The sequence below is a fragment of the Sapajus apella genome, unplaced genomic scaffold (genome assembly GCF_009761245.1).
Source record: "Sapajus apella isolate SASKATOON/1434 unplaced genomic scaffold, GSC_monkey_1.0 scaffold76, whole genome shotgun sequence".
Taxonomy (NCBI): domain Eukaryota; kingdom Metazoa; phylum Chordata; class Mammalia; order Primates; family Cebidae; genus Sapajus; species Sapajus apella.
In genome coordinates, this window is record NW_022437016.1 from 9,723,958 (window position 1) to 9,750,838 (window position 26,881).

General features: G+C 60.6%; 1 protein-coding gene across 4 annotated transcripts; it reads right to left on the reverse strand.

The window, feature by feature from the left end:
* NR5A1 (nuclear receptor subfamily 5 group A member 1) lies at positions 1 to 26,127 on the reverse strand. Of its 4 annotated transcripts, none has more exons than XM_032251570.1 (7): positions 25,832 to 26,127; positions 21,927 to 22,043; positions 21,706 to 21,847; positions 18,879 to 19,504; positions 12,231 to 12,350; positions 10,333 to 10,480; positions 1 to 1,735 (listed from the first exon to the last, which is right to left on the reverse strand). In XM_032251570.1, exons 2-7 carry the CDS (start codon positions 22,026 to 22,028, stop codon positions 1,488 to 1,490), a joined length of 1,386 nt encoding a protein of 461 aa, XP_032107461.1. In that variant the 5' UTR covers positions 22,029 to 22,043; positions 25,832 to 26,127; the 3' UTR covers positions 1 to 1,487. The 4 variants fall into 4 exon arrangements, with proteins under 4 accessions (XP_032107461.1, XP_032107462.1, XP_032107464.1 ...); XM_032251571.1 differs by lacking the exon at positions 25,832 to 26,127 and adding an exon at positions 25,541 to 25,811; XM_032251573.1 differs by lacking the exon at positions 25,832 to 26,127 and adding an exon at positions 25,559 to 25,808.
* Between the last annotated feature and the right edge of the window lie 754 nt (positions 26,128 to 26,881).

Here is a 26,881-nt window from a genome sequence, read left to right on the forward strand (position 1 = left end):
TAGCTGGAAACTAATTGCAAAATTTATTCCAGGACTGCGGGAGCTGGGGAGATTCTTAAGGGCACTTCTCGTTTCGGGGCTGTGGGTCTCTGGCCTTGGCAGGGGCTCACATTTCAAGGGGCAGAGATGGGGACTAAGACAGGGAGGCAGAAGGCAGGGGTGCCCAGTCTCCTCCAGCTGGGCAGGCTCAGCGCAAGCTGCAACAGTAACAGGAAAGCAGGGTGGACAGCAGGCACCCAGCCCGGGGATGGGAGACAGCTGAGGCCTCTCCCTAGTGCCTCGCCCTGGAGAGTTTCTTTCATAACCTAGGGCAGGAGACCAGGGAGCTGAGGCCCAGCTTCACGAGTTTGCAGCAAGGGACCCAAAAGTTTGGGGCCACAGGGAGGAGCTCAATAGCGCTGTCCCTGATCTACAGCCCCGTGCGCCTCCCAAGTTCACCTTCATTCCCACCCACAGAGACTTGAAGCCCCCAACAGGGCGTCCTGCTGTTCAGCGAGTGGGTGAAGGGCGGGCAACAGGTCTTCTCTGGGTTGGGGTTGGGGCTCAGAAGCAGTGACCCAGCACCACCCCAAGGGTACTTGGTAGGCGAGTGTCCAGGGAGAAACAGCTGTCCTTAGTGTCAGTCCCCAAGCCTCAGCTTCAGCCCTCAGATCTGTCCCCTTCCCTCCACCACAGCTTTCAAGGGGTATCTAGAAGCTTAAAAACAAAAAGTGGGGGGACCTCTTGACTACAACCTTGCAGATAAATATCAGCCTGGGAGGGCCACCTCTGGGTAGGACTAGGATGTCGACTGTACCAAACGTTCTCCTTGGGCAGGAGAGGGAATCAGTGATGACCGGAGCAAAGTTCTTTCCCGATGATGTATCAAAGCTCCCTCTTGCAGAGTCAGGTGAAGTAGAAGGGCTAGCGAGGGGGACTCTGTCCTAACGAGTCTCCTGCTGTCCTCTAGGGCCCAGTGGCCCCTCCCAGTTTAGCAAACTCAGTTATCCTTAATTTACAGAGGACCTCCTCCTGTTCTCTGCGGGGGAACGCCGGAGACCCTCTCTCCTCCCCCAGTTGATACCTGCTCAACTTCTCCCTGTCTGTTTCGAGGAGAGGAGGAAGGGATGACCTCTGATCCAAGGGACATCCAGGCCCACTAGGGAATCCCGAACCTCCTCCCCGGACCTGCAGGCTTCAGACTCCAGGAGAGACAGCTGGGAGCAGGGCAGGGGCTGGCGGGGGGTGGTTACCAGCCACCTCCTTTGGGCACTCCAACTAGCAGGCAAGTGCCAGTGGCTGTCCAGGGCCACCCCACCTCCGCCAGGCCCTGCCCAGCCCCACCCACCTTCCCAAACACACCGTGTCAGAACTCAGGGGCAGCGGCCTCTGGGACGGGGCCGGGGCTCCTGGGTGGGCCTCATAAAATGAAACACGTGGAGCCGGCGGGGTGGCGGCGGCCCCGCCCCGGCCCCGCCCCCAGCCCCGGCCCCGCCCCCGGCCCAGGCTCAAGTCTGCTTGGCTTGCAGCATCTCGATTAGCAGGTTGTTGCGGGGCATCTCGTTGCCCAGGTGCTTGTGGTACAGGTACTCCTTGGCCTGCATGCTCAGGGCCCGCACCTCCACTAGGCACAGCAGCAGCTGCTGAAACTTGTCCCCGCAGTGTGGGTAGTGGCATAGGGTGTAGTCCAGCAGGGCAGCGTTTGCCTTCTCCTGAGCCTCTTTAACCAGGCTGTGGTTATTCAGGAACTTCACGTCTGCAAAGGGAGGCGCTTGGTCACCATCGGGGCCGGGCGGCCAACACTGTCACCGGCATCACAATGCCGCCTTCCCTATGACCACCGAAGACTTGCCACTGCCACCATCAACCATGCAACCAGGGTTTCCCTGCTGGCACCGCTTCACCATGACCATTGTTGTCATCCTGGTTCACAATCACCACCATTGTCACTGACACCCATGTGCCTGTGTTTTTCATAAACGTAGCCAGCGCCACTATCAACCACCCAACCACAGTCACCTGTCACCATCATCACCACCGTGATCACAATGAACAAGAATCATGAAGCCCATCACCAGCCTCGCTGGGAATATCCCTGGGCAGTTACTGAATCTGTCGGTTCCCCATGTGTAAAATGGGGGTGATGACAGTACCAACTTCACAACATGGTCCTGAGAATTTAGGGAGCTGCTGTGTGGAAAGTGCTCTGAAGAACAGTGTCCAGCGTGTGAGACGCTCGCTGGGCTGGGTGAGCTGGCACCACAATAGTGCCATCGTAATGAAAGCTGCTCTCACCACCGCCAGGGTCAACCATTGCTGCCATAACCAACACCAGCCCCCAGGACGATCAAAGCCATCACTGATGCCTCATCCCCATGACCACTGCCATCCGCATCCCCACTCTGCCACCATTGCCACTGTCACCCCATCATCTCCACACCCACAGAGGCACGCTGTGGGTGGGAGGATCCCATCTCATGCTGCAACACATGAGGACTGATGGCCTCACTAAATTTTCATGGGTTAAAGTCTCATCAATCTAGGGAGGGCTTAGCTTAATTAAAGTGGTTGCTTTGCATTCAATTGTTGCAGAATAGAGTTTTGTAGTCCTTAATATTATTATAGAAATTAAGTACAATTTACTTACTAAGGGCTTTGAAGGTTCTTGGTTTTTTTTTTTTTTTTTTTTTTTGAGAGGGAGTCTCACTCCGTTACCCAGGCTGGAGTGCAGTGGTGCAATCTCGGCTCACTGCAACCTCCTCCTGGGTTCAAGAGATTCTCCTACCTCAACCTCCTGAGTAGCTGGGACTCAAGGCATGCACCACCACGCCTGGCTAATTTTTTGTAATTTTAATAGAGACGAGGTTTCACCATGTTAGCCAAGATGGTCTCAAATTCTCGGCCTTGTAATCCACCCGCCTCGGCCTCCCAAAGTGTTGGGATTACAGGCATGAGCCACTGCACCCGGCCGGTTCTTGGTCTTTTTAACCTAAATTTCTAAGTTATGGCCAGTAGTAATGGGGATATGGGTAAGATAAGGGTTCTAGAAGGCAGCTGGCATGTTCTTGTAGTCTCTGTTATGGCCAAGAGGGAGGCTCCAGTAGCCCAGGAAGGACTGTCATGGGGCCATGGGGGAACATGGACATTCACTGCAGGAGTGCAGGTGGGCTGACATTCTGATTAACCTACCGCAAGCTGAAAATATCTTAAGTCAAAAGGCATTTCCTAGGCATTTCCTACAGTTGACCTACTGCACATCATAGCCTGACCTACCTTAAACGCACTGAGATCACATTACCCTACGGTTGGCAAAATCATCTGATGCAAGCCTGTTTTACAATCCAGTACTGATCGCTGCGTGGGGTTCACTGAACACCATGCTGAAAACCCAAAACAGAAAGGGTTGCATGGGTACTCCAGGCATGCTTTCTGCCAAATGCATATTTTTCAACGGCTGCATCACCGTAAAGTTGAAAAATTCGAAGCCAAAGCTCGGGAGTCAGGGGCCATCTGTGCTCAAGGTGGTGAGGAGGTGGCCTGGATGGCCACGTGGAGTGGCACCCCCAGGAGTCCTGTGCAGTGGGCAGAAGTCAGGGAGCCCACACAGTGCAGGGCAAAGGGATGCGCCTTTAAAAGCCTGAGGCTGAGTGGAAAACAAAGATCACAGAAGGGAGGTCAGGATGAGATCCACAAGGCTCAGCCACGTACATAAACTAGAAATGCCTGTTGCCCAGAGGCGGCGGCTCACGCCTGTATTCCCAGCACTTTGGGAGGCCAAGGTGGGTGGATCACTTGAGGTCAGGAGTTTGAGACCAGCCTGACCAACATGGTGAAACCCCGTCTCTACTAAAAATACAAAAAAATTACCCAGGCATGGTGGTGCGTGCCTATCATCTCCGCCACTCGGGAGGCTGAGGCAGGAGAATCACTTGACCCCAGGAGGCAGAGGTTGCTGTGAGCTGAGATTGTGCCACTACATTCCAGCCTGGGCGACAGAGTGAGACTCCATCTCTAAATAAATAAGTATGTAAATAAATAAATAAATAAAGCTTGTACACAAAGCAGACATGCCACGGGAAGACAGGGGCAAACAGGACCACCTGCATTAAGCATCAGGGAAGGGCTCCCTTTGGGGAGGGAGGGAGGGGGTTTGGTTCTGCGTGCACCAATGATTGAACGGAGGAGTGCAACTGATGTTTCCCCCCACACCCGAGGTCCAGTGAAGAGACAGAAAGTGGGTTTGAACCCAGCCAACACTGAGGTGCAGTGGTCCCTGCCCCGCCCTGACTTGAACAGCCTTCCTCCTCCCTGGATGGGGAGAGCCTGGGTCAATTTCTTGTCACCCAAGTTCCTGCCACTATGTGCAGGCCTCTTTAAGCTCCTGGGCAGCGTTTCTAGCAGGTGCCCAGCCTGGGGGCACAGGGGCAGCAGGTACCCACAGAATCTGTCCCGGGGCCTCAAATCCTAGCCTGGCCTTGCCTGGGATGGGGTGACAAGTGGCTCAAAAAACGGTCATCCGCCCACTTCCTCCCCCACCCCATCGCCCCGGCCCTGGCCCTGCAGCTGCGGGGGAGTCCAGAGGCAGCATGTGCAGCCCTTGGCCCCCTAATCCCCTTAACACCCTCTGCGCCAGGAGAGCGCCACGCTCCTGGCAACCCTGATCCCAGGCCGCTCCCAGTACGCCTGCCAAAGCCTATGTTGTCCGAAGTCGGATTTAGGGAAACCCGAGCTGGGCCCGGGGGCGGATGGCAGGACCTGGCTTCCATCCTCCCACCCAAGCCCGGGCTCCTCACCCTCCCTTCTGAAGCGAGCCAGGAACACTTTCTTCCTCGCTTCCCCAGGAAGGTCACCATTAACCCTGAAGGCACCTTTGTGCCAATTGCATGGACGCTCCCTCTTGTCCAGAGAGATGCTGCTATATCTACCCAACGCCTCCTGGTCCAGGTGCTCTTGTGCAGTGAGTGACCTGCCCAACCGTATCGAGCAGCCCTACTCCCTAGCCAGGCCTGCCCCTGACATTCAAAGGTCAGGGGAAGTCATGCCCCCTCACTGGGCTCCTGCTGGCCTCATCCCTGTCCCATCTGCCTTCACTCCCCTCCCCAAGCCTCTTGACACTTCAAGCAAGTCTTCTGACAATTCATAATAGGGGTCCAGAGGGCGACAAGGACCAGCTCAAGGCCACACATCAGTTAAGGGGCTTGGAGGAAGCAGCTGGAGGGGGAGGACTGGCCAGGACGCCGCAGCAGGGACAGGGGCGGGAGGAGGCCGGGAAGACCAGGGCTTTGGCTTTACTGGGATTTACTGTTCTCAGCAGCACCTCACCAGGGACACAGAAGCAGAGTGCGGGGGTGGGTGTGGAAGGAGGATCGGAGTCAGGGATGCCCCCCACCCCCAGCAGTTCCATGGCCTCCCAGCTCTCAGCAGCCTGGAGACCCCCACTGCCCCCAAGAGGTCAGCCACAGGGTTGGGGGAGGGAAGCACAGTTGCTAACGGAGCCGCAGTGGCCACAGTCCAGAAGCCCAGTCCCAGTTTCCCAGGTACCCCCCAGACACCTTGCACCCAGCTCAGTTCATCTCGGCAGACATCCAGACTGGCAGGGCAGTGCGTCCCCAGGGCTCAGGGAAGCAAGGCCCCTGAAGACACACAGATGCCAGAGCCTGGATTCAAACCCGAGTCTCCCGTGATAGGCAAGAGGGCTGGGTACCCCCACCCAGGAGTTGGGTCAAGCTGGAATGCCCGTCCCTGGGGGATTGGACATAACTTTACGTTCCATGCAATCCATGAGTCCTGTCCAAGAGCCCCCATCCTGGGGTCCTAGGTTTCCCCCAGAAAGGCTACACTGGCCTCTGGACTTGACTTCATCCTCACCTGGAGGCCCTGCACAAGCCACTCCCCTTCTCCAAGCCTCTCTGGGCCCCCAGTTTCTAAAGAGATCATTGAGAAGTTTCCTGCGGATAACAGATGTGACGGTGCCGGCAACCCACGAACACCACGCCCTTCTTCCAGCACGGGAGCAGGGGTCAAACAACCCTGGAGACACCCCCTTCATGTGTCAGGGGTTCAGATCCCAGCTTTACAACCAGCTGGGTGACCTTGGGCAAGTCACTTCCCCTCTCTGAGCCTCAGTTTCCTGTCATCTGCAGAACAGGGGTAAATTCATCTCTGCCTCACAGGGCAGCTAGGAGCTGGCTCTCATCTGCATGCCCAGCTCTGGGCCCTGGGCTCCTGAAGGTTGTAGGTGGGCATGTTGGAGAGGAGCCTGCAGCACCCCAAGCCCATTCAGCTCCCAGCACTCCCGGAGGTGGAGGTGGGAGGGAGCTGGGAGATGGCGCCCCCACCTCGGAGAGCAGCCCGCTGGCTGTGCAGAGCTGGGGGCCCCCAGGTTCTCAGAAAAGCCCCCTTTTCATGGTTTAATTGAATATTTGAATAATCCTTTCATTCCAGCGAGGCATAAAGAATGTTGTCCCAATAGCGGTAACTCAGGCAGGCGCCCCCGCGCACAATGGCCCCTCGAGTGGGGCTGCTATTCAGGCCGCCTTTTGTTGGCGCGGAGCAGTGGGTAAATTGCAAACGCTTAAGGGAATGCTGCTGCCGCCGCCTCAATGGAAGTCAGGAAATCGAATGTTAGGTCAATCCATTAAGCTTCGATTAAGTCCTCGGGAGAACAATGCCAGCCGGGCCCATCTTCATAAATACCGTGATTGCCGGGAGAGAGGCACTAATTTTAATTAAACCTCCTTACCTGCCTCCTCGCCCTCCCGAGACGGCTATTTAGACACCAAATGGCACCCTTATGCGGAGGCAGGCGCGAAGGAGGCGCTGAGTGAGCCGCAGGGCGGTGGGGCGGGTGGGGGGACACTGGCACTTGAGGTCAGGCTGCCCAGGGCGGAGCCGCCCCCTGAAGGGGACACCCTGCTCGCCAGCTGGAGGTCTGCTGGCAAGTGGCGGTCCCTCTCTGGGTCCCAGTTTCCCTGGGGCCCCAGCTCTGGTGGTCTGGGCAGGATCAGGAGAGGACCCCTCTGCTGCAGACCCTGGAGTCTGCTCCAGCCGAGCCCGAGGTCTAGCGTCTGCCAGGGCTCTGGGCTGCCAGCCTGCCATCCTTTTCCCATGCTGCACTCAGAAGGGTCTTGATAAAATGCGGATTTCATCATGTTACTGCCTGGTTAAAATCCTTCCCAAGGGAAAGTTCAAGGTACCAGGCCCCGGCATTCAAGGCTTTGCACAGCTCAGCTCCTGTCCCCTCGCCAGCCTCCTCTCCACCCAGTCCCCGCCCCCTACTGCCAGACAGAACTTTGAAGATTCCCCAGAACTTTGCACAAACTGTTCCTTTAGTCTGGAAAGCCTTTAATGCCGCTTGCTTTTTTTCACCCAGAATGCTCCTACTCATACTGCGAAGCCCAGCTCAGAGCCCCCACCCCCCAGAAGCCTTCCCTGATAGCCAGGTGGCGCTGGTTTCTCCTCTCTGGTCCAACCCTGATCACACTGAACTGATGGGGCTCCTCTCTTAACCTGGAACCGGCCACCCAAAGGCCTCTGCCCGCCCCCTACACCCCATCTCTCGCTGCTTGCCGTCAGCTGGGGTCCTGGAATCTCTTCCTGTTCCTCCTCCGGTAACCCCAGCCTCACCAGGTTCCTGACCTGCTGGGCTCAGGGCTCCCCCACCCACATCAGCCAGACCCACGGTCTGGTGCCCAAAGATAAGACACTGCAGATACACAGCTCCTGTGAAGATGGAGAATGTGAGCTGGTTCATTCATTCATTTCATTCATTCACTTATGCAAATGCACATTAAGTTAATAATGGTAATTATGATTAAAACAATTCTGAGACACATACTTCCCAGAGGTCAGCCAAGCGCTGGGCACTTTGGGGGAACTCTCTTATTCAATCCTTGTAGCAAGTTAGGGATTAACTCTATTGCATCCCATCTGCACCACTGCAAAAAAATTCATCCCTCCAGAAAACTCCTACTAATCCTCCAAAACCCTGCTCAGATGTCTCTCTTCCAGGAAGGCTCATTCTACAGATGGGGAAATAGAGGCTCAGAGAGAGCAGTGACTGGCCCAAGGGCACACAGCCAGAGTGCAGATTTAGAATCCACTCCTCATCCCAACCTAGTTCCCTTTCCTAACACACACAACATGCATGTGCACGCACACACCCTTCTCCCACCAGCTCAGGCCTGTTCTAGCCCAGCACCGGAGCCCCTCGCACCTTCAGGCCTCAGCTGCTGCATTGGGCATAAAGGCTGATGACCGGCGTGACATGAAGGCTGGGCACTTCTAGTGTTGAGTGTGCCCACACCTGGACCCAAGAGAAGAGTGCTAAGCTCTGCCATCTTCCTTACGCCCCAGGGAAGAGGGGTCCGGGATTCACCCTAAGTGGCAGCCAGAGCTATGCTGGGCCTGGCAGTCCCAAGTGTCCAGGGCTTTGGTGGGAAGAGGGGCTGGGGGCCAAGACACTGTCCCTGTTCTTCAGGGGACACCCAGGGATAGACAGAACCCTGGCAAAGAAGCCTGGTGACTGGCAGCCCACCCTCCACCCCCTCCCCCGCCAGGATCCTCCAGTGGCCTCAGGATGGCAACCTGGTCAAGAACTCTCACTTCCCAAACCACCCCGACCCCGCAGACACACGCTCCGATTCTAGATGCCTCCAAGCCCCACCCTCCCCCACAAATTCCTCGTGTTCCCAGATCTCTAGGTCTCTCCCCAATCACACACGAACCCCTCGCACAGCCTGACACATAAGAAGCCACAAGCGTGTGAAAGTCCGTCGTTTGCACGTGCAAGCACACACGCATGCCCAGAAACAGAGACACAGGCACTCACGTCATTCCTGCAGGCTCCACACCCCAACCACACAGGGCCCCACCACGCACGTCTGTGACTGTATCCTGTGCCAGCCTGCTGAGCCTGCCAGGCTGTGGCGAGGTGCTGCTGCAGGCAGAGGTAGGAGGGAGCTTCCCCAGCTGCAGCCCACTGGGCCGGGCCGAGGCTCCTGCAAGGATTTCAGGCCACAGCTCCTAACTGGCTGCCCAAGATCCTGCCCCTCCCCACCCCAGTGGCTGTCCCCTGCTGACCCCTGCAGAGCCCTGGCTGGTGTCCTGAGAGGTGGCTTAAGGTGGCCTTGCAGATAAGCCCTCCAGCTACCAGCCTGTTCTGCCAGAGTTGGGAGACCGAGCCCACTACACCCAGTCGCATGGCACGGAGGATGTCGCCAATCCTGCCTGAGCACTGGGCTTCCCAATTTTCATTAATTAATTCCGTCTTCCCCTCCGCCTCCGTAACACTCCCCACTCTTCCCTCTTTCTGGCAGGCACACCCTTCCCAGACTATGACTGTAATGCCAGCCACCACAAAATATCTTAATCCTGCCCCATCTCCAGGTAAGGAAGCACTCACTCATCTCCTCTATTCTATTCCATCTGTACCACTGCAAAAAAAATCATCCCCCCAGAAAACTCCTACTTATCCTCCAAAACCCTGCTCGCATCTCCCTCTTCCAGGAAGCCTTCCAAGAAGAGCACTTGCTCCCCACCCAGGGTTCCCTGAGCCACACCCATCTCTCTGTCTCAGCCCTAACCACCCCAGCTGCAGGTCTCTTCCTGATTGGCAAGGAACAGCTGTGTCCTCAGCATCACTGGGCATGGGGAGCACACTGGTGATGGCTTGCCAGGGAGTGAGGGTGCAGACTGGAGTAGTCCAGGTGGGGTTGGGGTCAGGAGGGCAGCGGGAGGGAGACCTGGGTGTTTGGGGAGCGGGGTGGTCGGCCAGGCCGGGCCGGGCCTGCCCTCTGCCTTCCTCCGCTTTCTTTTCCTCCTTAGCACTGGTAACAACCTTCCTGGCTATGCCTGCCTAATCATGTTAGGAACCTATGTCTTACTAATCGTATTAAGCTCATGATCTGTCTCCCCCGGGGAAGGTCAGCACCTCGAGGGCCGGGCTTTGGGGTTTTTTTGCTTACTGCGGTATCTGAGGCGCCTGTTTGTAGAGTGAATGAATGAATGCATGCGTGCACAGGCAAAGTGGTACGGGTCCCAGGAGCTAGACTCAGAACTGGGGCCTCCTAGATCCAGGGATTAGGGAAAACGGGGACCCCAGGATGCGAGCCTGAAATAAAAATCCTGAAGTCACAGGGGCCACCAGAGGGAAAGCAGTCCCCATTTAAGAGCCAGGTCCTGGGTGGGGGGGTCCTCAGACCTTTGTTCACTCAGTAAGTAAGGGAGGGACCTCTCTCTCCTGAGGCTCCTTTGTGGCCACTCTGGCCACAGCAGGGCTACCTCTCCAGCCTCACCCACCCTCCTGCCCGCCCCTGGATGTCTCCACCTCTCTGTCATGGAAGCCGCACTCACCCAGGCTGAAGAGGATGAGGAACTTGAGGCAGACAAACTCCTGGCGGTCCAGCTGCAGCGCGAGCAGCTGCAGCACCAGCTCCTGCGCCCGCAGCACCAGGCTGTGCAGCAGGGAGCCCGCCTGGGCAGCCACCGTGGTCAGCTCCACCTGGGGCAGAGGGCACGGGAACAGCACAGTCAGAAGACGTGGGTCCGGGCAGTAGGTTCTAATCGGAGACAGAGGGGCGAGGGAATGGATCGGAGGTACCCTTGAGAGGGCAGCTCAGACGGGCTGGGGTCAGGAGGGCCCAGCCTTGATGCCGAGCCAGGCATGGATGACATCTGTGCAGCGCTGGGGACCCTTCTGGGACCCGCCTTTCGAACTCTCCTCAACCCACCAGGTCTGGAGCTGAGGGCACCCCCCTCCTTCACACACTAAGCCAGCACCAGGCCCAGCAGCACCAGCTGCTCAGGGAGCCCCTCTACATGCCGGGAGGGAGGGCTCAGGGAAGGGCAGGCCTCCAAGGGGACACGTGGACACACCCACATGGCTGCCCAGAACCCCCACGATCACACCTGCACGCTGGGTCACAGCTCAGCTCGGAGACACACACACACACACATACACCCCCCCACACACACACACACACAAACACAAGTGAAGGCACACACATGTGCACATGGCCACACCCACCCTGGTACACTCATACAGCAACACAGACACATGCCCATGTATGCATTCACATTTACGAGGTGATGGGAAGACCCATCTGATGTGTGGAGATTTTGCACAGTAAAACACAGGCAAGTGCACACACACACACCATTCCCATAGCCAGAGACTCAGCCGGCTTGCCAACATCACACCTCACACAGACTGCAGGCACCTGCACTCAGAGGAAACCCCCAAGACGCCCTCTTGGAAGCAGTGCTGCCCACCCGTGCTCCTGTGGCACTGAGGCAAGAGATGCAGATGAGGAGCGGGGATCTGGGGGCGCTGCAGTGGGAAGCAGCACCTGCCTCCCCACCCCACGGCACCCACCCAGCCCAAGGCCCCTCCCGTGTCCCCACCCGGGAGTGAGGCTCCTGCCACCAGGCTAGACCCTGAGCATCAACCCCCTTCTCTGCCTCCCTCCCTCCCCCTTTCCCTACACTGATCTCACCAGGCGAGTCCTCCTCCCTGGCTGTATACCCACCCAGATGCCCCCCTCCCATCCTGCCCCTCAGCTGCCACCTGGTGTGTCCCTCCCCCTCCTAAAGCTCTCCACAGGCCCTGCTGCCTCTGGGGCTTCTCCTCCCCAGATCCTCACTCCCTGCTCTAAGGCAGCCCAAATTCTGACTCTGAGCTCTCTGGAGCCCTTTGCCCATTCATTCATTCATTCATTCAAGAGTCAGGGCCTGCAAGGTGTTACCCGCTAACCCAGCCCTAGCAACCCTCCAGCCTCCCTCATCTCTCACCTCAGGCCGCCTCCACACCAGCCCCAGCAGGAACCGGGGTGCCACACTTCCCCCTGTCTGAGCCTGCAGTGGAGGTGAGGACTGCCCCCTCATTCCTCACTCCCCAGCCAACTCTAGTGTATTCTTTCTAGACCCAGGGCCACCATCAGCTCCTCCACAAGCTTCCCCTGACCTGCCCAAACCCCCTGAGCTGCTCCCCAGAGCAGGGATCCCAGTGGCCAGTGCCTCTCAAGCCTGGCCCAGGGCTGCTCCCTGAGGGGTCGGGCCTGTTGTGTCCCCTGAACGTAGGGAAACGGCTGATAATCAGGGTGCCCAGAGCCAGCCCCGAGAGGCCTGGGTCCTCTCCAGGGCCCTGAATTCTGGAAGTGTGCAGCAGGGCAGGGGCGGGGCCCAGGGGTGGGGTGGGGTGGGGTCCAGGTGGGCGGGGTCCAGGGGCAGGGCGGGGCCCAGTGGGTGGTCACCTCCTGCCCGGTGACCAGCAGGACGCTGCCCTCCTTGCCGTGCTGGACCTGGCGGTAGATGTGGTCAAACACCAGCAGCTCGCTCCAGCAGTTCTGCAGCAGCGCCATCTGGTCTGCCACCTGGAAGGAAGAGGCACGTGGGGGGCTGGGCTCCAGCCAGCATCGGGTACCTTCCTCTTACCCCTTCTCCTCCCAGCTGAGACCCCACTGGGTGTGCAGCCTGGGCAAGTTAACCTCCCTGAGCCTGTCTGCCCAAATGCCTACGTTATCCAAGTGCAACAGGGGTCTGGCTAGTTAACAGGAGGGTGGGGCGTGCATGGGCCGGCTTCAGGCCCCAGCTCTGTCTCTTGTATGACTACGCAAGTCCTGGTAACCTTTCTGTGCCTCAGTTTTCTCATCTGTAAAGTGGGCAAAGTACTGAGCAGACAGTCCGGTCCATGTTAGGTACGCCATACATGACAGTGACTCATGTCCACAGAAGTGCTCTGCAGAGGACTCCCACAAATGCATGCAAGAAGATTCCTAATCCTAACACTGTGCACATTTAAAAGCCTGTGGCTACACCTCTGGCAGCCACAACCACTCAAACAGGATCCATCAGGAAGAAGCCAAGGGCTTCCCCCTGGGCCTACCCAGAGCTCTAAGGCTCAGGAGAAGTCAGGAGGTCCCACCTGGCCTGCGGTCAGGCCCAGGGCATGGGCAGGGGGGAAGCAATGACCTGGCACCTGAAGCAGAAACATAGCAGCGACAAGGGGCCAATTCCCAATGCCCAGGCTGCGGTCAGAGGCACCCGGAGCAGGGGCAGGCCCAGCCCATTTGGAGTGTCCTTTGACTCTGCAGGACTCAGAAGAAGAGCCAGGGATCACCTGGCCCCAATCCCTAGTTTTCAGCTAAAGAATCTGCCACCCAGAGACGGCAAGAGACTCTCCCGGGATCACACAGAGGCAGGGCCAGGCCAGGGCCTCAGCTGGCATTCCTGCTGCACAGTCTCCACTGTGACAAAGCCAGCCCTTCTGGGTGTTTGGAAGCACACTGGGCACGGCAGATGGTCCCAAGCAGACACAGCCTGGTCCCCTCAGCCCATGCCACTCATCAGTGGCCACCATCGACCCCACAGACCATTCCGGGGCACCTTCCTGGGCCATGCCCTGTGGTGAATGCAAGCCATGGCAGCTAACAGTCATTCCACGGCTGCCTTACAGCCACAGTCGCTACCCGCGTGACGGAGAGGAGAAGCTGAACACAGAGAGGTCACCCAGCTCTGTCCAGCTCCAGATCTGCGCTCCTAACCACTAGGTGTGGAGGAAGACCTGCCGATCACCCCCCTTACCATCCAGGAGCTCCTGGTCTCACAGGCTCCCTCCTCCTCTACAAATCCCTACCTGACCCCTCTCCTTCCTTGAGGCCCGCCCACCCTCTGGACGCAGAATCTGCAACATCTCGTGCCATCAGTTAAATGCTTCTGTCTTCACGGATGCCTATGGGGTTTGGGGAGGCAGAACCGGTGTCCAGCTCTTCTCTGGGCCCCAGAGCAGGAGTCAAAGCGGCTGAGGAACGGCAAGGTTCCCCAAGACAAGCAGAGAGCCCCGAGGGACCACTCCCCACCTAGGGCCTCCCAGCCAGAGGGGAACCGGCCCAAGCCTGATGAACAGCTCTCTCTCTAGGAGGTAGAAGCCCCCTCCTCTTCTCTGTTCCCCTTCTCTCCTGGGGCATCCCTGGGGCATTTGTCCTCAGGCAGACAGAGGGGGCGAGAAGGAGAGAGAAAAGTCAGGACGGCACACAGATGGGCACAGCGGAGGCAGGAGGTCCGTTCCCTCCTTCCCCGCCTCACCTCTGGATCCAGAGCCCACACCTCCGTCCCGCTCCCAGCAAAGCTTTTTTCCCAGAGCCCCTACCGTCAGCCTCGGGCCCCAGGCTCTGTCCTGGCTGGGAGGACGCAGGAGACAGGCCTGGTCAGAGGCCCACTCAATCGTCTCTCCTTAGCTCTCCTCAGAAGTGCCGTCCCCCATGGAACGGAGGTTTCCAGGAGGGAGGCAAGGCTCAGAGAACACCTATTACCAGGCATGCTGCCCAGCGCAGCACAGGACACCTCGCCCCTGCCCTGCTGACATTCAGTCCACTTTACAGATAAGGAAACAGAGGTTTGCTGGAGGTACCACACAGGCTTCAGGCAGCTGGGCTCTGGGGACCCTGGGAACCCCCTGAGACCTGGGTAGGAGGGGCCTGCCCAGGGGTCGCACTGGCAGCAAGAAAAACTCTTAGGCCCACCCTGGGCACCCAGCTGGAGGCAGTGGGGAGGGTGTGCAGGGCCAGGCTTGGCCCCCGCCCCTCGGAGGCCCGCAGGAGCAGACACCCTTGCGCCCAGAATGAAGGCACAAGGGGGTGGGGAGGTGGCAGAGGAGCGATAAGGGGTAGAATGAGGAGATAAGCAGCGCTTCGGGCAGAAAGCAGATGGGTCACGGTGACCCGGCTGGCCCAGCCCTGGGAGCAGACGCTGTACCCAGACCTTAGACCCTGGATGGGGCAGCCCTGCCCGGTGCGGCTGATAGGGGTGGCAGGGGCAGAGAGCCGCAATATGGTGGCTGAGGCTTTGGCGCTCCACACCCCATGTTTGAGTCCCCATCCAGCCATGCATCGTCCCCCTCCACTCTAATTTCCTGTTCTGTGAAGCAGGAAACATAATTTCTCCCTTTTTTGGTTAAAGCATAAGAACACACGTAGGGCTGCGTGGGGATCTGCCGCTGGCTCCTCCGTGAACGCTGCCGGCGTGGCTCCCACCTGCCCCTTGGCCAAGCAGGTCTTGTACTCACTGCTTGCCTTGGGTGGACAAATGGACGCATAAAGACACCAAACTCCTAAGCGCTCCCCTCCCCACACAGATGAGTGTGCATGCGCGCACGCGCGCGCGCGCACACACACACACACACACACACACACCCCTCTTTTTATTTAAAAGAAAACCAGAGGGCCGTAGCCGCCAGCCCCTCTGCACGAGAAGGCAGGTGGCTAAGAGGTTCCTTTAACCAGAGAGAGTTGCTCCCATTAGCCTGGCCCGTCTGCTCGGCCCATCAGCCGTCCACCCCGCCTGCCAGCCCACCACAAATCTTCCCGGAGCCTTGACGCTCTGCAGGCTGCCTCAGAGACCGGGTATTTATGGGTGCCGAGCTGACCTCCCTCCCAGCAGGGCCCCTCTGGAGCCCCCTGGGGTCCGATCGGTCTGGCTGTGAAGGCTAGCGGGCTGTGTAATTCTCTGGTGGCTGACACGCCACAGGCTGGCTGCCGCGCTCTGCCGGCCGCGTGGTCAGGGAGGTGTCATTTGTCTGCCCAGGACTGACAGTTACTGCCGCTTAAACGAAACCATCTATCTGAGCAGTTAAATCTGCTGTCCGTGGGGGCCCTGGAGCTGGATGTTGAGGGTGAATTGATGTCAAGATGGGTCACTGGACACTCCTGGGCCCCACCGCCCCTCCCGGGTCCTCCCTTGCATCCCCCCAGCCTGTCCTTCATGGTAAGTGACCAGAGAGGCTGGCTGCCTGTGCCCTGGGCACTGCTGCCAACCAAGCAGCGGGTACAGGTGAGTTTCTGCCACTTTGCAGGGAAAAAGTTGCTTTATAAGCAAAGTGGCCCCAATACAGTCCCAGAACGATCATGTGCTCAGAGGAGCTTGGGAGCAGTGTCTCTCTCCCTGCTGTCTTCCTGGCCAGGCCCACATAAGCCTGCAGGCGTCGATTAAATGGTGGAGCTCAGAGGGGAAGAGAGAAGAAGGGTGCTGCAGCCCCACTTCCTAAGCCTACCCTGCCCACGCTCAGTTTTTCCCCTGTCCTGGCTCACTAACCCCTTCCAGCAACCCTACAGGGTGGACACTATTCCACCTCCTCCCATTATCAAGATGAGGAAACTGAGGCCCGGATGAGTGAAGTCACTTGCCCAAATCATACAGCATGTAAGCAACAGAGCTGGAACTTGACAACAGGCCTCTCTGATTCTAGTCTTTGACATTCACTTCTGTGCCACTGTCAGAGCTAACGTGCTGGGATTGTGTGAGATGGAAAAATGGAGACAGAGGGACCCCCAACACAGCTGGGAAAGAGGATACGGGAGGAAGACCCCAAGAGGACATCTGGAGCCCAACATCAGACACAGCTGGGCTCCCGGCCCCCCTGAGGGCTCAGCTGAGACTCCAGGATGCCTCCTGAGCAACAAGAGGCCGTCAGCATCAGAGGGCTGCGTGGGCCTCTGCTCAGAGCTCAGGCTCTGCCGGGGAAGCCCCTCCGCGACCCAGAGCCTGGAGCCCCAGCCAGCCCAGGCAGGCCATCCATCACCCTCTGCCCAAGGACCCACTCCTGGTCCCAGCTCTTCTGACCTTGCCAACCTCTCTGGCCCTACTTCCCAGGCCCACTGGGAACTCCCAGGACCTGAAACACATTTCGGGGCCTTAGTCTATGCTGTGACCACTGCCTGGGACGTCCTGAATCTTCTCTACTTTCCAGAAAGGCACAGAACTCATCTCTCAATCCCTCAGTTAGAGCTGTTTGCTCGCCCCCCAGGGCTCCCTCTGCTCCTTCAGTGGCTCTCAGAGCCCGGGGCACCTTCACTGGCATCTAGGTGCATGTCTGACGTCTCCTCCAGGCTGCCAGCCTCCTGGGTCTGGCTGATTTAATGTCCCCAGTGCCCAGCCCAAGGGCTGCTCCACTCTCAGAGCCAGAGAGCCCCCACTTCTGTCTGCTAAGATGTGTCCCGTCCGGAGGTGGGGAAATGAATGACCAGCCAGAAGGGATGCCAGACTCACACACACCTCCCACTTTTCTGCCTCCTCACCACCTCTGGGCTTTGCAAAGAGACACCAGCCCAGGGCCCACTGGACCAGTGGAAAAGAACTTCCATGTGGCTGATGGGAGGCGCTCTAAGGGCTGGGCTGGTAATTATCTGCAAGGCCCCTTTACAGAGGCTGGTGACCACCGCTTATAATCCTGGGCTCAATTCAGACTTTGAGAAGGGGAAGCAGGAAGGTTTGGACCACGGAGGAGCCAGAAGCAGGAAAAAACACTCAGCAAAGCTGGGACAAAAGCCCTTCCCATCCTGCGTGAAAATCCCCGGGAGACTAGGAAGGCAGCCAGAGGAAGTGCCCTGCCCCTGAGTCCAGGGTTCTGGAAGGCCGGGAATGCCCTGCTCCTCCCCGCTGCGCGGGGGCTGCATGGGGAATCTGAAGGGAAGCTGGCGACCAATCCCTAGCGTTTGAGGGCCTCATCTCCACCACGACCTCATGTTCGAGAGCCTGCCTTTGGCCCCATCCATTAGGTAGGACCAGAGACGGGGCAGTGGTCAGAAACCCACCCCATGACAGACACATGGTGCAGCCCCAGGCCTCAGCATGACAGGCCTCCACAGTGGGAGCAGTAGCCGCCACCACCGATTCCCGCCTCCCCGATGGCCCAGGCCTCAGTCCCACGACGCCGCTAGGGCTCGAGGCACCCATGCCCCACCTTCATCCCCTCCCCACCAGCCAGGGCAGGCAGCGCCCCCAGCCCATCCGGCCTCATGCCCCTGGAGGAAGCCCAAGCCCAAGTGGCGCCACACTGACAATGCTGCTCAAGGCTGCAGTGGCCCCAGCAGGGGGGGCAATGGGCCCTGCTGTTTACACCCAGCCCCAGAACAGCCAGGGGGGCAGCCTGGGCAAGCCAAACACCAATGGCCTGGGTTACAGAGTGCCTGAACCCAGGCCAGGGCGGGGCAGGCCTTGGCCAGCTAGAGGGGCGTCTGGGGAGGTCTCAGAGAGCCAGGGCACTGGAGGGGCAGCTCTGGGGCCTCAGGCTCTTCAAGCCGCTAGGTGGGGAAGACTGGGAAGTTCTTTCCTATGTCAAGCCTCAGTTTCTCCTGCCGCTTTCCTGATTTTGTAGCTTCAGATTCCTCAACCAAGTGGGGAAGGCTGCCTCGCCAGGGAAGATCAGTGGCAGACCCTGGAAGCCACCACCTACCTACCCACCTAGCTCCCTGAACACACACACACGCACACACACACACACCCCACCATCCAGCATAAACAAGATTTGCAGAGGCAGGAGGATCTTTCACCTCAGCTGGGAAGAAGGGCCCACGAATGTCCCGGACTCCAAAACACTAAGAGTCCCATCTGTGTGTGCCATCAGAGGTGGCGAGGATGGGCAGCCTCCCTGAATGGGAGGCCAGGATGGGCCAGACCCTCTTCCCAACACTGGGCTGAAGGCTTGGGAGACAAGACAGTCTCCCCAGGACTCCGCTAGTCCTTTGAGGGAGCCCAGGGCCTCAGAGAACGAGGGAAATGCGTACTAAAAGAGCCTCAGAACAGGCGACCGTAGAGACGGAAGGGGCTGCAGAGACACTGAGAAGCGGAGAGACAGCACGCCAGGGAGAGACACAGTAGGAAGAGACAGGCGCAGGACCAAAGCAGCAGAGGCTCGAGGGGCTCAAGGAGAAGGAGCGGGAGGGAGCCGGGACCCACGACGCTGTGAGAGAGCAGAAATGCTCAGTGTCTCAGGGTGGCCTGCGGGTCCCCAGACACTGCCTGAAGCCAGTGGGTAGGAGGGCCCCATCTGAAGGACAGTCGGTCTAAGGCTTGGGCAGCTGGGAGGACAGTGAAGCAAGGCCAGCCGGGCGGGAGGAGAGACTCACCTCCAGCTCCTTGAACACCATGCACCTGCGTGCCCAATCCACGATGGAGATGAAGGTCTGGTCGGCCATTCTGCACAGGAGGCCGAATGCCGCCGGCTGGTCGGGGCGGCCTTTGGTGGGCTCCTGCAGGCAGCCCAGGATGCGAGCCCGCACCTGGTCCTCATCCGGCTCCAGCTGCAGCAGCTGCAGGATAAGCTCGGGCACGCTGGGCCCTCCGGAGAAGGGCTCTGGGTAGCCGTACGGCAGCCCAGGCTGGGGGGGGCTAGTGTAAGGCTCCGGGTACTCAGACTTGATGGCACGGCCAGGAAAGGCAGGGTAGAGGTAGCCAGCCAGTGGCCCGTGGGCACCGGGCACGGCCATGGGCAGTGCTGGGGCCCCAAAGTCGCCCAGCGGCCCAGCAGGGGGGCCAGAGGCCAGGCCCTTGGGCTCAGGCACATGCAGGCTGGGGGGCAGTGCGTAGTCCGGCGCGGGAGGGGGCGGTGGGGGCACCCCCATCGGGGGCCCCGTCTCCAGCTTGAAGCCATTGGCCCGAATCTGTGCCTTCTTCTGCTGTTTCAGGGCCCGGTCCCGCTTGTACATCGGCCCAAACTTGTTCCGGCCGCCCCGCATACGGTCAGCACGCACGGCTGTGGGCAGGGGCAGAGAGTCAGGCTCGTCCTCTCCGAGCTCCCTTCCATGCTGCCCAACCACAGATCCTTTCCAAACACATCTGATCGCTCTCTCCCCTGCTCAACACCCTTTCATGGCTCCCACTGACCACAGGGGAAGTCAGTCTCCTTTGCCTGGCCTTCAAGGCTCTGCTCAGCTTTTCAGGTGATCTCTGTTAAGGCCCCTCTCCTTCCACTCCACCTAACTCACCTCCACTCCTCTGCTTGACATATCTTCTTCCTCCACCCTGCCTTTCATTTTCCTTCCAACTCATACCTTTTTTTCTCTCTCTCTTGTGGTTGCTGAACACCCAGCCTCAATGTCACTACTTCCAGGAAGCACTCCTGGATTCATTCAGACTCTACTGCCCCACGTGTCCTGTCCTTGCCCACTCTAATCATGCTGAGTGGATCACACCGTGTGCTCCTGCAGGCTCAGCCCTGGGCTCAGATGCCCAGCACAAGCCCTGGCAGGGAGATGGTGACCAGAAGGGGACTCTGGTCAGCCTAGTTCACTGCTGGCCCCAGGGTCCAGCTGCTTGTTGACTGACTGCCTGAGTGTCGAGCTTCTGCTGCAAAATGATTCAAGTGTCCCTCACTGGCTGCAAATGTGAAGCCGAGTTTAGAGCCAGCCAAGGCTCCGTGCTGGGAGAGGGGACCTCTCTTGCTGACCAGACGCTCCTCGCTCCTCCGCCTGGCTAGCAATGTGTCATCAGCCAGACCCAACGGGTGCATCTCTGCAGCTGGAGTGCGCCCCCAGCCCCTCTCAGACAGGGCCCCAGCCTTCGCTCTGGGCGATGGGAAAGAGCAGGAGATAGGGGCTGGGGGGCCACCTGGCCAGTCTTCCTGCCCCCTGGGGTGGGCAGCGCTGTGCCGCTCCTCAGGCTGCACAGGAGTTTCTGCCGCCCGCGACGCCAGATCTCCAGCCCCTCGGGACCTGGGATTAGGGGCCCATGAGGGCCCCCAGGAACTCAAATCTTTCCTGCCGAAACTTCTCTCCTCCTCTGTAGGCTGAGGGCTAGGGTTGAGGGTAGGGAGGCACAGAGGGGCCTGGGTTACTTGGGGGCAATTCAGTTGTCCCCCACTGCCCAGCCCCCTCAGGGCCTGGCTAAGAACATGCTGGGAAGGAATCTCACTGGCTCCTACTGGCTGAGCGAATGAACCAGCGAGCCCTTCCAATGGATGGATGGACAGATAAGCGGCTGGGCAGCTGAGTGAGCGGGGGCCGGGCAGTGGTGGTGGGCAGATCCTAAGGGAAATCGAGATCAGCCTGACAGCTAACCTGCGGCAGTGAACGCCCAGGCGTCTCCAGCTACCTGCACCGGTCCCCGCACTCACTCAGTGGAGGAAGCCACTGCCATTAAGCCCATTTTTCTTTTCTTTCTTTCTCTCTTTCTTTATTTCTTTACTTCATTCTTTACAGGATCTCTCTCTTGACCAGGCTGGAGTGCCATGGTGTGATCATAGCTCACTGCAGCCTCCACTTCCCAGGCTCATGTGATCCTCCTGCCTCAGCCTCCTGAGTAGCTGGGACTACAGGCACCTGCCACTGCGCCCAGCTACTTTTTATATTTTGCAGAGAGGAGGTTTCTCCACGTTGCCCAGGCTGGTCTTAAATTCCTGAACTCAAGTGATCCTCCTGCCTCAGCCTCCCAAATGCTGGAATTAGAGGCATGAACCACTGCACCCGGCTATGCTCATGTTTCAAGGGGAAATCTTCGGTTCAAAGAGGTTAAGGATTTTGCCCAGCGTCACCCAGCCTGATTGACAGTGCCGGCACTGTGACTTGGCCTCTGCTGGCTGGGGCTGGGTACTGGGGGAGGGGGGCGATGGCAACCTCCTCACAGAGGGAGCTCTGCCCACTGGGTGCTGGGGCCCTGGCAGGGGCTGGGGAAAGGGTCATCTCCAGGGAGTTCATTTTTGGTTACTTGTCGGCCCAACCCAGGCCCGCCTTGCCTGCGTCCCTTCTCACCCGAGGCCACCTCGGGTGATCTACAAGACGAGCGCCAGCGTCTGCTTCCCTTGCAGCGAATGGCCCTAATGTCGAACAAGGGGCCAATCACCAGGCCCCAGAAACTTCGTGAAGGTCAATGCTATATGCCCTCAGCCCCTCTCCCAGCCCCACCCCCTGCTCCCTCGGGCCGTCAGGGGTCAGGGGTCGAGGCCCGCGCGGCGCGCACCTTCCAGGCGCATCCCCACCGTCAGGCACTTCTGGAAGCGGCAGAAGGGACAGCGCTTGCGCTGCGTCTTGTCGATCTTGCAGCTCTGGCTCTCGGTGCACGTGTAGTGCTTGTTGTTCTGCACCGTGCGCTTGAAGAAGCCCTGAGGGAGGGAGCGGAGAGTCAGCGGGGCCCCGCCGCGCCTGGCCGCCGCACCCCTGCTGCGCGCCCGGGCCGCTCACCTTGCAGCTCTCACACGTGAGCAGTCCGTAGTGGTAGCCGGACACCTTGTCCCCACACACGGGGCACAGCTCGTCCAGGTCCTCGTCGTAGGAATAGTCCATGCCCGCGGCGTCCACCTGCGGAAGAACAGCGGGTCAGCGCGGGCCGGTGGAGACCCGCAGCCTGGGGTCCCCGCGGCCGCCGCCCTAGCCGCTGTCCCCGGCCCGTCGCGCGGTCCCCTCGCTGCGCCCAGGCGCTGCCTCCGGCACCCACCGAGCACCCGCGCAGCGTCCTGGGGTGGGCCCGGTGCAGGCCCCGGTGCCCGGCCTTCCCTGCCCAGGCCCCGAGCTCCCGCCCCGCCGTAGGGCTCCTCCAGCGTGGGCCCCGCCGCGCCCGATCGGGGGCCCTCGGATTCGATGCGCTTCGATTCGTATTCGTTTGTCTGAGAACAAAACCCCGATTCTGAGAAAAGGTGATGGGCTCAGCCGCGGGGAAGACGCCAGGGGACCGGGGAGCGGTGGGGCGCCCGGCCCGGGTGTTCTGGGAACCCAACAGAGACGAAGGAGGCAGAGACAGAGTCCGGGAGAGACAGAGATGGGAGGAAACCCGGGCGAGAGACGAGGACCGACGCCGCGGGGCGCAAAGACCGGGCCAGCTCTAAAGTGCCAGAGACACAGAGACGCCGAGCTGGCAGGGATGAGACACAGGGAGGGATGGAGAGAGACAGGGAGGCAGAGACAGAGAAAAAGAGAGAGAGAGACAGAGAGAAAGAGAGAGAGAGAGAGAGAGAGAGAACGAGGGGTAGGGGATCAGATCCAAGAGAGACTTGAAGAGACAGCGGAGTCCCAAAGAGAAAACCCAAGAGAGACGGACGCAGAGCCAGAGACACAGCGACAGACGAGAGACAGAGACGCCGAGATGAGGCCGCGGAGCGACAGAGACACGGAGAGAAAACCTGGAGGCGGAGGCGGCCAGCCCGAGGGTCGGGGACGGGGAACGCGCGGAAACCGGCGGGCCGGGAGCCGGAGCGCCGAGGCGAGGCCCGGCGGTGTCGGACCCGGGACGGGGACCCGGGCCGCGGGAGACGGAAAACGACGGCGCCGGGACCGAGAGCCCGAAACGCGGAGCCGCGGGGGCCCCTGCGCCGGGGAAGACAAAGCCGCCGCAGCGACGGCAACGGGAGGCGCAGCCCGCGCTGCCGCCGCCACTGGGACGTCGGGCGGGGAGACGCGCAGGGGGCGCGAGGCGCTGAGACCTCGGGCGGTGGGTGGCGGGCTCCAGGAAGCCGAGCCCGAGGCGGGGGAGCGACCTCGGGCGGAGAGGCGAAGTCCCAAGGAGGGAAGCGCGCGGAGCCCGGGCCCGGGACGCGAGAGGGGGCGCGACCGCGGCTGCTGCCGGCCCGGCGCCCACCTGGCCGCTCCTGCGAGCAGAGCCCCGCGTCCCTCCCGCGCGGAGCCCGCACCTCCCGGCCGCGCCGCCGCCGCCGGCGAGGAGCCGCACCCGGGCGCAGCGCCGCCCGCCCGCGATGACGGCCACTTGGGCCGGGGGCGGGGAGGCGGGGGCGCGGGGCTGGCGGCGGGGGCCTCGGCTCCCCCCTCCCGCCTCCCCCGCTTCAGTCTCCCCGCGCCCCCCCTGCCGCCGCCGGGGCCGCTCTGAGGCACACCTGGGACCCGGGCCCCTCCGCCGCTACCGCGCCCTGCGCCAACCCGCCGCGCCCGGGCCGGGGGCCGGCCGCTCTATATCGGCTCGTGCGGTATCCGGGGGCGGAGGCCCGGCCGCATCCTCCCCCCGAGCCCGGCCCGCGCCCGGCACCCCCTCCGCAGCCCGGCTCGAGTCTTCGCCCTCATCCTCCCGGCCCCCCAGCCCCAGCCGGGCTCCCCGGACCTCGAGAGCCGCCAGAGAGCGGCGGAGCCCGAGCGCCCCGCGATCTGGGCAGGTGTCGGGCGCCGGGGGCCTCGGGCCACCCGCCTGCGGTGGGAGGAGGCAGCTCCTGTCTGCGAACCCAGCTGGGTCGTGGCGAGGGCCACGCAGGTGGCCGGTCGCGCTGCAGCGTGGAAGTGGGTAAGAGCGAGTGGCGACCGTGGCCGAGGCACGAGTTCACGGGTGGAAGCCAGATTCTCCCATGGGCCCCGCCACGTCTCCTCACTCGAGGCTGCAGCAGCTCTCTCCCTGCCTCGAGTCTTCAGGGACCGCATCTGTGAAGTGGGTAGATGACCGCTCTTCCTCGCTAAGGGCGGGTCGTGAGGACCAACCAAAGCAGTGGGGAAAAGCAAGCGCTTGGCCTGGTGGAAGCGCTCAGGGGCGCCCCGCTGGGGAGATCTGGGGCAAACCCCTTCTCCTTCACTGGGCTGGAAATGGGAATCGTGGAAATGCCATTTTACGAATGTCTGAGGCCTAGGGAGGGCCCGAAGCCTCTACTGGCGCAGGAGCTGGGAGAGGAACCCAGAGGCAGGTCCCGGCTGCTGCCCTCGGAGGTCTCACAGCGGGATGGGGCGGGAAGAAAAAAAAGCGCTGGGCGGCCTTGGGGTCAAAGGGGTTCCCGGGCCAAGGGCCGAGCTGTTGCTCTGGGCTGGGGACCATGGCGGGGCCACTGTTTTTCATTTGGAGAAACTGACCCAAGAGGAAGCGGCTTGCTCGCATCCCGCCTCCGCCCCCGCCGGCACCTGGGGTCGGAGAGAGTTTGGGGACCATGAGGCCGAAAAGCCGCGATCTTCCAGCAGGAAAATGCCGAAATTTTACATTGACAGCCGCGCAACCCACCAAAGGGCTCCATGGGCTCCCTGCCCGCCTGCAGGCCCCAGGCTTCGGTCGGAGCTGGGCCTGGGGCTTGTGAGCTGTAGCCAGAGACCCCTGCAGACCCCACTCAGCTTGCCCACCCCACAGTGGAGGAGCAGAACCTGCAGACTTGCTGTGCAAGCTCGGGCAAGTCACTTGGTCTCTCTGAACCTCAGTTTCTCCATGCATAAAGTGGAAAGTGTTGGCCCTACAGATGGCGTACTGCGGTTTCCGTGCAAGAATCTTGGGGAGGAGGGAGGAAAGACAGACAGAGATCCTGTTAATCGCACCCCACACCCCCAAACCGCTGAGAAACAAGAGCATCTGCCGGAGCTGGAGGTGGGGATCACGGATGCCTCTGAACAGCTCCCCATCACAGTAGAGCCCTCAGATAGTGACTCGGGAGCTAAGGGGGTTGGGGGCATGAGGGGCTGGGGTGCCCCAGTTGGCTGTTCTAAGGTAGAGCCCACAGAGGTCTCCTGGAAATCTGGATCTGGACACACAGGCCTAGGCCGGCCGGGTGGGTGGGGGCTGGGCTCTGAGGCCCTTCTCCCTCCATCTCCAACTGCCTCTCCCCCAAGGTTTCCACTCTCACCGGCTAGAAGCCCCTGGCTCCTCCGCACTCCAGGCACCCAGGCACCCACCCCCACAGCCCCAGGTTCCAGCTCCACACGCACCCACCCAGGGAAGCAAAGCTAGACCTGGCCCAGCCGCAGAACCCAGGCTGACAGATGGACGCCAGAGACAGACACACGGATACACACCAAGACTCAGAGACAGCGACAGAGACAACACAGACATGCAGGCAAGGCACAGAGCCCCGAGACAGGCCCAGAGCCCTCCGGACACACTCACAGACCGCTAGGCTCAGACCCACACAGCCTGGTGGACGCCTGGCCAGGGACAGCGGGACACCAGTGGACCTCCATGGGGCTTGCGGTCACAGGCCTGGCTCCTCCCCTCAGCAGCCCAGGGAAGAAAAGGGGGTAGCATGGTGGGAGGGTGAGTCTGGGAGACCCCTGGCCCCTTCCCTGCCCAGAGCAGGGGGCACTGGTCACTGAGCAGAGCAGGCAGTGGCCGGCCCAGGCTGCAGGGAGGCACTGCAGAAGGAGGCTGGCCATTAGAGGCCTGGGCCCAGGCCCTCACTTACGGAGCGGAAGCAGCGCTCTCACGCCGGATGAGGGTGGCAGTGGGCACCGGGGGTCCAGGGGGAGGCTCCGGCAGCCCAGGTGGGGCGGTGGCGACCGTGGGCGCACAGGAATCCCGTCACACCACGGCGGGCGGCAGCCGGACGGCAGGCTGGCCCTGTCCGTCCGTCCTCCTCCTCCTCCCCGCCCTGGGGGGGGCCACCGGAGGCCCAATTGGTCTCTGCCCCCACGTGACTCTGCAGGCCTCTCGCCTTCTTTGTTGGTGTTTCTCTTCATTTACGTCTATTTTTTTCTTCTTCTCCTAAAAGAAAAAAAAATTATCCCTATCTATCTGGGGGCCGAGGGTGGGGGCGGAGGCCAAGGCAGTGCGGAGGCCTTGGCCAGCTGGCTGTTCCAGGCCCGCTGTGGGAGCCCAGAGGCAGGGACCCCACGGAGGCGGGTAGGCAGCCGCGCTTGTTAGCGACCGGGTGGGAGTGGGGCCTGATTTATGGGCTGCTCCCCCACCCGGCCTGCCGCCTGGCCGCTCTCCTTGCGAATGGCTACCTCCCTGGGGCCTGGCCGGGCGTGGTCTGGCCCGGCCAGGACATTGAGTGGAGTCGCGACAGGCCAGTGGGGAGACAAGGGCATGGCGACTCGACCAGGTGGCCTGCTGCGGAGACCTGTCTTTTAACTCTTCCATCAGGTGGGGGAAGAGGAGGGCTAAAAGGCGAGCAGGTGATCGGCCTGGACACCTCATGCGTGCGTGCCACGGTGGCCTCTGACTGTCCCCATCTGCTGTGGGCTGCTGATGTTCCCATCGGCGGCTGGAAAAACTGAGGCTCAGCGGATACTGCCTCTGGGCCAAGTGGTGGCCATGGTGGCCCCAGGTTGAACCAAGTGTGTAGCTAGGCCAGGAGAGGACGGGGTAGAGGGAAGGGCCTTTATCTAGAAGGCGAGGCCTGTCTACAGCCTGGGAGGTCCCGACCGACCCCCAGGCCCAGATGGTTCTAAACTCTCTCCTGGTCCTGTAGGGCCCTGTGCTGCTCCCACAGCGACTGGATCTTTCCTGCGTT

What these genes read in the sequence shown, in the direction of transcription:
- NR5A1 (XM_032251570.1), bottom strand. Translation starts at nt 22,028, where the DNA reads ATGGACTATTCCTACGACGAGGACCTGGACGAGCTGTGCCCCGTGTGT. An exon ending in TCACGTGTGAGAGCTGCAAG is followed by an intron (nt 21,848 to 21,926) that starts GTGAGCGGCCCG and finishes TCCCTCCCTCAG; the next exon opens with GGCTTCTTCAAGCGCACGGT. An exon ending in CCTCATCCTCTTCAGCCTGG is followed by an intron (nt 1,736 to 10,332) that starts GTGAGTGCGGCT and finishes CTCCCTTTGCAG; the next exon opens with ACGTGAAGTTCCTGAATAAC.